General features: G+C 35.8%; 1 protein-coding gene across 5 annotated transcripts in view; it reads left to right on the forward strand.

Moving 5' to 3' along the window:
• Positions 1-12,385, forward strand: part of RALGPS2 (Ral GEF with PH domain and SH3 binding motif 2) — a 171,203-nt gene that overhangs the window by 77,468 nt on the left and 81,350 nt on the right. For all 5 annotated transcript variants that reach the window (XM_058701137.1, XM_058701141.1, XM_058701142.1 and 2 more), the window contains 2 exons: positions 227-319; positions 12,104-12,230. In XM_058701137.1, the coding sequence (XP_058557120.1) occupies positions 227-319; positions 12,104-12,230 (220 nt within the window). The remainder of the gene's footprint in view (positions 1-226; positions 320-12,103; positions 12,231-12,385) is intronic.

Here is a 12,385-nt window from a genome sequence, read left to right on the forward strand (position 1 = left end):
TCCCAACACTTGGGGACAATGCCAGGTTAGAACACGGAAATTCTCTTGTGGGCCAAAATCAGTTTACTGTAAACATGATGGGTACTCTAAAGACAAATCTCAATAAGGGTGATAAGTACTGGAACACTACCAATTGCCTAGATTTTACTCGTTGTTAATCTAAAGTTTTGTTGTGTTTATTCTTTTTATTTTTCATCTCTCCTCTCCCTTTTTCTTAAATCTTCAGAAACTGTATGAGCTGAATAACCTTCATGCACTTATGGCGGTGGTTTCTGGCTTACAGAGTGCCCCAATCTTCAGGTTGACTAAAACATGGGCGGTAAGTAAACTTCCTAGTTAATGAAAGGGTTGGACTTTTTGTTGGAAGTAAAGATCTATTTACTTCTTTTGTAGTTCTCAGTAAGGTTAATGTTATGATAATAGATTTGGATCTTTAAACTATTTTGTACGTTTTTTTTTTTTTCCTTGAAACCTACATTTTCCTCTCTAAGTGTTTCACCAGACTTGCCAGGTAATTTTGGGGTAAATTATAGCTTGGTTCTTACTTTCTGCCATTTAGGAAATCATTTTTGTAGAATTTGTGTGAGCATCTTTGATAACATAGCATTTCATGTTTACTGATGGGAAAGTGTTTTTTTTTTTTTTGCACTTAATGTAGTTTTTTTGTATTTAATCTTATAAAGATTAAGCTTTCGGAAAGTTCGAGGAAGATCTAAATGGCAACTTTCAGTGAATATTAAATATTAATATTTCCATTTTTTAGTTAAATGGAGCATTACAACATTACAAACATTAAATTACCATTTTTTAGTTAATAAACTCTTAGATTTTTTCCTGAGGAATAATGAAAAACCTGATACCTAACATGGAATTATTCAGTATTGGTGCACATTCTGATATATGTTTATTATATTTGATTTTATCACTTTGACAAGGTCAGGGTGTTAATTTTGACTTCTGCAAATTTATGTACCTTAATATTTGAGTGATGTAATACTGGTCTCAAGCTTTCTCAGTATTTTTCATTTAGATGTTATATAAGTAAAATTTTAGATCCAATTAAATCTTTATTACATTTTGTATAAAAGATTATTGTATTCTTTGGGCCCTGTGATAAAGACATGACTAACTTTTAAAACGTTTTTGTTTTTTTTTTTAAAAAAAACAGAGCACAATAGAATATTTGTTATGTAGCATATTAAATATCATGAAAAAAATTTTAAAAAAAGGTTTTTTTCTAACTAAAATATAACCATTTTTAATTAGCATAGTATTACTTTTACTTTCCATAGTATCTGAAGAGACAGATGTTTCTCATGAAAACCAGGGTGCTTTACTGTATTGGAAAGACATTTAAATGGGAGAGCTTATGATCCTGTTTATATTTTATTTGCATTTAGAAACACCTGAGTGAAGGGTTTTCTTACTTTAAAAATTCTTTTTAATCATATGGCCTTATTCTCTCTTCTTAAAATCTGAATTTCACTGGGGAATGGAAATGATTATAAATATACAATAATGAATTCCATCTTTGAAGTTTTTGGGGAAAGAATTATACTCTGATTTATATTGTGGTTTATAAATGAGATACATCTCCCTCAAGTTAATTTTTATTTTTCTTTAAGATATTTTTGTCATCTCCCTCATGTATTTACATGGAAAATAATTTTTTTTATTTAGCAATTTTGGTTATTAATTAATCTGAATAAAATCTTTGATGTTTATATTAAACTTTAAAATAGTCAATAGTGTGCCAGGCACTAATTGCTTGACATAGAGCAGTAAATGATACAGACAGAGTCCCATTTTTATACAGCCAACAGTCTGCTGGGAAGAGATAAACTGTAAATAAATAAATAAATGTTATATCGTAAAGAGTGATGAATGCTCTGAAGAAAAATAAAGCAGATTAAATGGGATAGAGAGAAAGCAGGGAAGTATTTTATATATACAATCGACCCTTGAACAATACAGGGATTAGGGATGCCAGCCCCCCTGCACAGTCAAAAATCCACATACAACTTTTGACACACACCTCCCCCCCCCCCCCCCCGGCAGACTTAACTACTAGTAGCTGACTGTTGACTTGACTGTCTTAGCAATAACATGGAGTCAATTAACACATATTTTGTACGTTATACATATCATATACTGTATTCTTACAGTAAAGTAAGAGAAAAGAAAGCGTTATTAAAATCACAAGGAAGAGAATATGCATTTATAGTATTGTACTATAAAAATTCCCATATAAGTGGACCTGTGCAGTTCAAACCTGTATCGTTCAAAAGTTAACTTTGAATGTATATGAATGGTAAGAGAGTCTCTGGTAAAGAGCTGGAGGAATTGAGAGAACCATTTGTGTGGAAATCTGGGAGAAAAGAATTTCAAGCAAAGGTGATAGCCAGTACAAAGGCCCAGATAATGTTCAAAGAATGGGGTGCTCGGTGTTGACAGAATGGAATAAGGAGTAATTGATGGTAGGAGACTAGTCCAGAGAGGTGTCATCAAGTCAGGTAATGGAGATACTATTTACTGATATTCTGGGGCCACTGTGTTGGCAGTGGGGCAGGGGGAGTTCTATTTTACACAAAGACAGTTTGAGTTGGGTGATAAATATCCAGGTGGAACTGTAAGGTCAGAGTTAGGTATATAAGTGTACAGTAGGAGTTGGGGCTAGAGATATATATATTTTTGATCATCAGTATAAAGATAGTATATAAAGCATGAGGTTGGATAAGATCATCTGAGTCAAAAGTATGGATGAAAAGCCCTGGAACCCTCTAAGATTTAGAAATTGGAAAAATGAGGAGGGATCAGCGAAGGAAATATCATGGGAGGAGTTTCCTACAGTCAAGTAATGAAAGTGTTTCAAGAAAGAATAATCACCCCATGTCAAATGCTGCTGATAAGTTGAATTAGGTAAGCACTTTGAGATGGCCATTGTATCTGGCAGTTGGAGAGGATTGGCAATCTAGGCAAGAGTGGTTTCAGTACAGTGGTGGAATGAAAAGAGAGAATGGTGGAGAAAAAATAGGACATCAAATGTAGAGAATGCATTTGAGCAATTTTGCTGTAAATGGCTGGGCTGAGGTACTGCAGAGAAATCTGGCATTATGTTTATATGCTAGTGCAGTGATCTAATAGAATGAGAGAAATGGTAGGAGAGCAAGGAGTTCTGCACCAATACCCTTGATCAGGCAGGAGGGAATTAGATCCAGTACTGTATTGGAGCAGAAAGAGTTTATCCATTTTTTAAAAATATTTTTATAAGTTTATTTATTTTGAGAGAGAGCAGGGGAGAAGGGGCAGAGAGGTGGGGAGAGAGAATCCCATGCAGGTGCTGAGCCCTATGTGGGGCTTGAACTCACAAATCATGAGATCATGACCTGAGCTGAAGTCCGACACTTAACCAACTGAGCCACCCAGGTGCCCCAACAGTTTATCCATTTTAACAGCAGAAAAGGAAAATGCATTTGGTTACCGATGCAGGTAAGTTGGTAGATTTGGTGGTGAGATTCTATAGAAATTCTTCTGACGATTTATTTAAGACATAAAAAGCAGAGTCCTTAGTTGAGAATGTTGGAGGAGAGGTGTTGGAGGTTTGAAAAAAGAACGAACGAATGAAAGTCATGCAGAAGAGTGTCAGAATGAATTAACTAGGGAAATATAGTAGGTTCGGTATGGTAGGCGTTACGATTGAGACTTTTGATCATGTATTTAAAGTGAAACCAGTCAGCAAAGTCATGCGTTCTCCATCCAGGTGCAGGTGCTCAGTATAAACCTGGAGTAGTGATGAGAGTTGTGTTTAACCAGAGTTGGAATTATTTTAGGCTTGTTTGTACCATAGTGAGGTCAAGGATAGCACAGGAGATTAAATGTACAAGTTGTTTCAGTGACAGGTGAGGAATTTAACCCAAGTAAAAGAGATAAGGAAAAGTGAAAAAGTAGTATTGGTAACTGGATTGGAAGTTCTGGTGCAGGCAGTACTTATTGGATTCAGGATGATCAAGGGAATAGAGGCTGAGAGTAGTAGAAGTTAAGATCGTTGGGTGTAGGAGAAGTCAAGGAACTGAGAAACCAGGGTATTGAGAGTCTCCTTTATGTGAAGATTGCAGTCACCAAGATATGAAAGTAATATTGGTTTGCGGACTTTTTTTCTCCAGCTACTAACATCTTTAAGGTATAATGGGGAAAATGACTAGCAGCTCTATTAATGACAGTAACATAAGCGTTATAATCTAAGTGCTCTCTTGGTCACTATAGTAGCCGCTAGCCACATGTGGGTATTAAATTTGAATCATTAAAACTGGGGCACCTGGGTGGCTCAGTCCGTTAAGCATCTGACTCTTTGTTTCTGCTCAGTTCATGATCTCACAGTTTCTGGGTTTGAGCCCCACGTGGGGCTCTGTGCTGACAGCGCAGAGCCTGCTTGGGATTCTCTCTCTCCCTCTCTCTCTGCCTCTTCCCCACTCGCTTCTCTTTGTCTCTCTCTCTCAAAAATAAATAAATAAAACTTTAAAAAACTAAAAAGAAAAACTAAATTTTAGTTCCTTGGGGCACCTGGGTGGCTCAGTCAGTTAAGCATCCAACTCTTGATCTGTGCTGACAGCACAAAGCCTGCTTGGGATTCTCTGTCTCCCTCTCTGTCACTGCCCTTTCCCCACTCGTGCTCTGTTTCCCTCTCTCTCAAAATAAATAAACACTGGGGCGCCTGGGTGGCGCAGTCGGTTAAGCGTCCGACTTCAGCCAGGTCACAATCTCGTGGTCCGTGAGTTCGAGCCCCGTGTCGGGCTCTGGGCTGATGGCTCGGAGCCTGGAGCCTGTTTCTGATTCTGTGTCTCCCTCTCTCTCTGCCCCTCCCCCGTTCATGCTCTGTCTCTCTCTGTCCCAAAAATAAATAAAAAATTTAAAAAAATAATAATAAATAAATAAATAAATAAATGAACACTAAAAAAGAAAATAAAATTTAGTTCCTCATTCACACTAGCCAGTAGTCCCTTGTGGCTAGTGACCATTGTGTTGGGCAGCACAGACAGATCATTTTCATCACACAAAATTCAGACAGCACTGATCTAGTGCTTGAACCTAATAGAAGCTGGAGGATGTTAGGAAGGAAAAAGTTCTGAAGAGCAAGGAGCCAGGATTGCACCCAACTTGAATCCAGGCTCATGTTACAAGAAAAGCAAGAGAATGCTTAAAGGAAAGTTTAATGATGGGGCTTTTGCAGAGGATGAACCGTGAGACCCAGAAAGTACAGTTGGAGGGGACTAGGAGGGGTAGAGTATTGGGCCAAGTTAGAAGATAATAAAGATTGCATGTGTTTCATGCTAGTTTGGGCTAATGATTTTTAATAACAAATAAGGAATTGAGAGTATTTGGGGGGTTTTTTTATTTTTGTTTGTTTTTTGTTTTTTAATTTTTTTTCATGTTTATTCATTTTTGAGAGAGAGAGTGTGAGCAGGGGAGGGGCAGAGAGAGAGGGAACAGAGGATCTGAAGCAGGCTCTGCGCTGACAGCAGCAAGCCCGATGTAGGGATCTAACTCACAAACTATGAGATCATGACCTGAGCCAAAGTCGGACGTTCAACCAACTGAGCCACCAGGTGCCCCTTTTTGTTTTTTTTTTAAACTGATAAAAGGAATGTCTCCCCAGACTTATAGTAACCTAAATGGAGAGAATATTAGGAACATTTTCTATAACATCAAGGAAAACGATGCCCATTTTTATTGTTTTTATTCAACATTGACACATTAGCCAACAATTAGAAAAAAATGATTAAAAATAGTAGGGTTTATCTTCAAAAAATTAAGCAGAATTACTGTTTGATCCAGCAGTTCCACTTCTGGGTATATATCCAAAAGCACTGAAAGCAGAGACTCAGGCATTTTTATATCAGTGTTCATAGCAGCGTGATTCACAATAGCCAAAAGGTGTAAACAGTCCGTACATCCATCACCAGATGAATGGATATACAAAATGTATAGACATACAATGGAGTATTATTTAGCATTAAAAAGGAATTAAATTCTGACACATTACACCATGGATGAATCTTGAAGACATTATACTAAGTGAAATAAGCCAGACAAAAAGACAAATACTGTATGATTCTAAGGTACCAAGAGAAGTCAGATTCATAGAGACAGAAACTAGAAGATGGTTGCCAGGGGCCGAAGGAGGGAGGAATGGGAAGTGGGAGTTAGTGTTTAATGTATGTGGAGTTTCAGTTTGGAAAGATGGAAAGAGTTCTGGCCATGCACGGTTGGTGGTGGTGGTTGGTTGGTAATGTGAATGTACTTAATGCCACTAAAGTGTACTCATGAAAATGGTTAAAATGGTGAATGTTATGTGTATTCTGTCTACCACAATTTTAAGATACAAGGCTTATTAAGGTGACTGAATATACAAACAATATATAAAATTAGTTGTATTCTAAACAATTTGAAAATGTCACTTAAAAGGACACCACTGTTTACAAATCAAAGAAATACAGTAGCAAACACTAAATAGAATAATATATGAAAGACATGTGCAGAAAACTATAAAACTTTATAGGGATTCATTGAAAAAGAACTAGGTTAGATGGAACAGTATCTGATAGTCATGTGATAGGAAAGCTTAAAGATGGCGGTTTTTCCCAAATGCACATAGAGATTATATGCAACTTGAATCAGTCCCAAACTGGGAGTCTGGATAAGATTGCTTATATAATAATATGGAAACATAAAAGGTCAGTATAGCCAGGTTATTTCTGAAGAAGAAAATGGGGTTGGAGGCTTGGACATTTGCCCTAACAGATACCGAGATGGATTATATTATTTAGGTAATGTGCAATTAGTGCAGATGTAGACATATCGGCCAGTGGAACAGAATAAAGAACCCCCAAAAAGATCATTGCTTTTATAGAACTCTGATATATGACAGTGGTGGCATTGTAAATCAATGAAGAAAAGAGGGGCTGTTCTTAACTGGAGCTGGGAAATTAGTTACCAGTTTGGGGAAAAAATGAAATTAGGCCCCAAAAGTCACTGTCAGATGAATTAAAGAGTTATATGCAAAATGAAAAACGTTCAACGTTTTTAGAAGCTTCTAAAACGCTTCAAGCTTTTAGAAGAGGAAAAATTGCTTAATATCTCTCTGGCTTAGCATGAATAGATTCCAACTTGGAATCTGTAAGTATATTTTAGATAAGATACAAAAACCTCAAGCAGAGAAAGAAAAGATGAAAAAATTTTGGTACGTTAAAGTAAGAATTTCTGTTCACTAAAAGATATTTAAAAATTTGTTAAGTTTATTTATTTATTTTGAGAGAGAAAGAGAGCATGAGTCGAGGGGAGAGACGGGGAGAGAAGAGAGAGAAAATTCCTGACACAGGCTCTGCGTGCTGGTAGCGCAAAGCCTGATGTGGGACTCGAACTCATGAACTGTAAGATCTTGTCCTGGGCCGAAATCAAGAGTCTGACGCTTAGCTGACTGAACCATAAGTGCCCCAAAAGATATTTCAAAGAAAATTGAAAAGAATGTGTAGCAGTTGCAACTGGTGAAGAATTTATATCCAGAGTATATAAAGAATTCTTACAAAGCAAAAGGAAAAAGTAAGAAAAATGGAAAAGTATGCATTATGATGGTACTTCATAGAAGAAGACATATGCATAGAAACAGTGAAAATGAACTACAGCCACACGCAACATTATGGATGAAATTTCATCCTCAGAACATCGATTGGATAAAGCCAAAGATTAAAAGCAGTATGCTATTCTTTAGTCAAAAATCAAATAAAATTTCAGTCAAAATTTTTAAAAAAATCAAATAAAAGAGAATGATAAACACAAAATTTAGGATAGTGATTATTGGTTATTTAAAGATAGTCAAAGGAGGGGCGCCTGAGTGGCTCAGTCGGTTGAGCATCTGACTTAGGCTCAGGTCATGCATGATCTCACAGGCTCATGAGTTCTAGCCCCGCGTCCGGCTCTGTGCTGACAGCTCAGCACCTGGAGTCTGCTTCAGATTCTGTGTCTCCCCCTCTCTCTACCTCTCCCCTGCTCGTGTTCTCTCTCTCTCTGTCTCAAAATAAATAAACATTAAATTTAAAAAAAAAATAAAGATAGTCAAAGGAATTGGATATGGAAGAAGCACATAGGTAGATGTGTATTGTTAGTATATGGTTTGTAAGTATGAAGATTAATACATGTGCATTCACTTAAAAATTTAAGAAAAAAATCGATTTAACAAGAAAGTAACATCAGGGACTAATGATAATTTGAGTGTCATGAACAAAAGATTATAATTAATCTGCATTTAAGGTTCAAAACAAATAACTTATTTATGCAAATGAAAGCATTTGTACAGATTATATGGAGATACAAATCAAGGTGATGAGGGGTGATCTGGGAATTTTACTTTTCTTATGGTGAGATGTACAAGGGTTGATTCAAATTTTCCCGAAGTCCATTGTTATGGTAACATTGTTATGGTATAGAGATTTGGCCAGGAACATTGGGAGTTCCCACCTTCGGGCACCAGTGAAAGTGTGAAGAGCTTTGCCCCGGTGGCCTCTTAACCAGAGAAAGAATATGGTGCTAAAACATGAAGAGTTGGAACCTTGTGAAGTACTTTGTTTTCCCCCTTTTTTGGAGGAGTATAGTGAAGTGACGTTGTAGGGATATTAGGACTAAACATCAGAAAAAAGATTTGAAAAGGAGAAAAAGAAAATCAGGACTTGTTAGTTATAGCTTTGGCACGTGGGCTTTGGATAAGTTTCTGAGCTATCCCTAGGAAATAACCTATTTTAACATCTAATTAATTCTTTTTTCCATATTCTTCTTCTAAATGGTCTTTTGGAAACAAGTCTCTACTATCCCACCCCAGATTGAATCCTTTTAATCTGGTTGTTGATTATTTTGAAAATTCCAAAAAATTGTTCTTATACATATTAAACCATGTAGTTCTTTACCACAGGTTTGTGTTTCAGAGGTGGCAAAATCAGTAATGTTCCGAGTACATAATTTGTTTCTCCTGAAATTCTACTGAAGTTTTTGAATGATTGATTTAAGAAAAAAAAGAACAGGCTTATTCTTATCCCTGCCATGTCATATCACTGTATTTTCCATATCCACACATTTAAGTGGGAGAGAAAGGGATGGTTGGACTTACAGGTAGAAGCAGAGATTTGCACCTACTCTTGAAAATGCTGATCAAGATTGTTAAAGCTGGGCCAAGGAAAATTATATAATCGCTGTTTTAGACTGTGGAATATCTATCTAAAATATTAAAGCAAAGGACTCCTTAAAACTTTCGTTTTAAAGAAGGAGGGATACTAGTCACACATTTTTCTGATGGAGATTATCTGAAGATAATCTGCATCTTAGAGCCCATGAAAAAATAAATTCCAACAGGAATCCCAATCGTAGCACTCGTAGTATTATATATAAAGAGTGGTGGATTTGGTGTCAGAATACTCTTCACCTCCAGAACCAGACTGAGACACTGCAAGACAGGGACCTGTGCCTTTGTGGGTGGATGACTGTGAGAATATTAGTATGTGCTTCTTGCTAACCCTGTAATCTCCTTTGAATCTCTGTCTCCTCATCTCTCTATTAATCCTCAGACTTCTCTGTTCACCTCATAGAGTTAGATGAGAATTTTACAAGTGGAATGTGTTTTGCGTGCTAAAAAATAACACTAATGTTTTATGACATAAAGTGAAATTTTATTATATCATAATGAAATAGTAACTTCATATGTTTAAAGAAAACAAGACTTTTTTCCAGAGTCTTTGAAATACTTAAAAACATATTTTTGGGGGTGCCTGGCTGGCTCAGTCAGTTAAGCATCCAACTCTTGATTTCAGCTCAGGTCATGATCTTACAGTTCGTGAGTTCAAGCCCTCATCGGGCTCTGCACTGAGTGTGGAACCTGCTTGGAATTCTTTCTCTTCTCCCACATGCTGTCTCTCTAAAAAATAAATAAACTTTTAAAAACTCCATATTTTCTGAAGTTTTTAATTAATATTTTTAAAATACCCTTTTTATTCAAGTATAATGAACATACAGTGTTATATTAATTTCATATGTACAGTATAATGATTCAACAATTCTATATATATATCTCAGTGCTCATCAAGATACGTGTTCTCTTAATTCCCTTTATTTCACCCATCCCCCCACCCACTTCCCCTATAGCAACCACCAATTTGTTCTCTGTATCTAAGAGTCTGGTTTTGTTTTGGGGTTTTTTGTTTGTTTTTGTTTGTTTTCTTTGTTCGTTAGTTTAGTTTCTGAAATTCCACATATGAGTGAAATCACATGATACTTGTCTTTTTCTTATTTGACTTATATCACTTACTCTCTAGCTGGGTCCTTCCATGTTACTGCAGATGGCAAGATCTTTTTTTTATGGTTGACTAATACTCCATTGTGTGTGTGTGTGTGTGTGTGTGTGTGTGTGTGTGTGTGTACACACACCGCATCTTCTTTATCCATTCATCTATTGATGAACACTTCGGTTGCTTCCATACTCAGCTATTGTAAATAAGGCTGCAGTAAACATAGGAGTACATACATCTTTTCAAATTAGTTTTTTCATTTTTATTGGTTAAATACCAAGTAGTGGAATTTCCAAATCATATGGTAATTCAATTTTTAATTTTTTTAGAAACTCCATACTGTTTTCCAGAGTGACAGCATTAATTTGCATTCCAACCAACAGTGCACAAGGGTTCCTTTTTGTCCACATCCTTGCCAACACAATATATCATTGTTCATAGAACTAGAACAAATAATCCTAAAATTTGTGTGGAATGATAAAAGACCTCAAATAGCCAAAGCAGTCTTGAAACAGAAGAACAAAGCTTGAGGTTTTACAGTCTCAGATTTCAAGGTATACAACAAAGCTGTAGCAATCAAAACAGTATGGTACTGGCACAAAAATACATAGATCAGTGGAACAGAATAGAGTCAATTAACAAACCCATGCTTATATGGTCAGTTAATCTATGACAGAGGAGACAAGAATGTACAATGGAAAAAAGACAGTCTCTTCAGCAAGTGGTGTTGGGAAAGCTGGGCAGCTACATGCAAAAGAATGAAATTGGGCCACTTCCTTATCCCATACACAAAAATAAACTCAAAATGGATTAAATGTGAGGCCTGAAACATAAAATTCCTGGAAGAAAACATAGCCATTACTTTCTTTGAGATCAACCGTAGTAACATTTTTCTAGATAGGTCTCCTCTGGCAATGGAAACAAAAGCAAAATTAAACCTTTTCGGACTACACCAAAATAAAAGATTACTGTATAGTGAAAGTAACCATCAACAAAATAAAGAGGCAGCCAACTGAATGGGAGAATACATTTGCAAGTGATAAGTCTGATAAGGAGTTAATATCCAAAATATATAAAGAACTTATACAACTCAATACCCCAAAAAATCCAGTTAATGGCACAGGACCTAAATAGACCTTTTCCCAAAGAAGACCTGCAGTTGGCCACCAGACACATGAAAAGATGTTCCAAGATCACTAATCATCAGGGAAATGTAAATGAAAACCACAATGAGATACCACTTTATACCTGTCAGGATGGCTAAAATCAAGAACACAAGAAATTGCAAGAGTTAATATTATTTTGGGTGATTGACCTTGCTTTTATTCCCGTTGATTGTCCCCATTTTTTTCAAAGGCACTCACTACAAATCACCTCAACCCTCTTAAAAACAGTTTCAGTTGAGTGTTCACCTCTGTGTGATACAGCACTGATCAAAGCGATCAAAGAAAAAATGTCTTGTTAAAAATCCAAAAATGTGAATCACAGTTTTATGGTTATCGTTAGGACTAGCCATGGTTAGATTTATCAAAAAAATTGTTACTTAAACCACAAAATTGAGTAATCTCTTTAAGGATATTACATTTTATAAATAATGGATTTGGGTTTATTTTAATAAACATGTCTGACTTTGTTTTATTTATATACTGCCAAAATATAATTGAAAAATGTATAACATTGAAATTAAAACTTAAATTTATAGTAAATACAGCTTCATGTCTTTGCTAAAATAAAATGGGATTTGGAAATAACTTAGACTTTTCTGTTTGCTTTTTTAGTTACTAAGTCGAAAAGACAAAACTACCTTTGAAAAATTAGAATATGTAATGAGTAAAGAAGATAATTACAAAAGACTAAGAGACTATATAAGTAGCTTAAAGATGACGCCTTGCATTCCCTATTTAGGTGAGTAGTGTCATTATGTGTTCATTATGTCTAGTTCTGTCTTAATCAGTAGTTTATATAAAATTCTAGATATTTTAAAAGTATGTGTATCCTTTTAGGAAATTACTGCAAGATTGTTAAGTTAAAAAAGTTGACTAAAGAAATATGTTACCTTA

Source organism: Neofelis nebulosa, chromosome 15, assembly GCF_028018385.1.
Source record: "Neofelis nebulosa isolate mNeoNeb1 chromosome 15, mNeoNeb1.pri, whole genome shotgun sequence".
In the NCBI taxonomy this organism is placed as follows: Eukaryota; Metazoa; Chordata; class Mammalia; order Carnivora; family Felidae; genus Neofelis; species Neofelis nebulosa.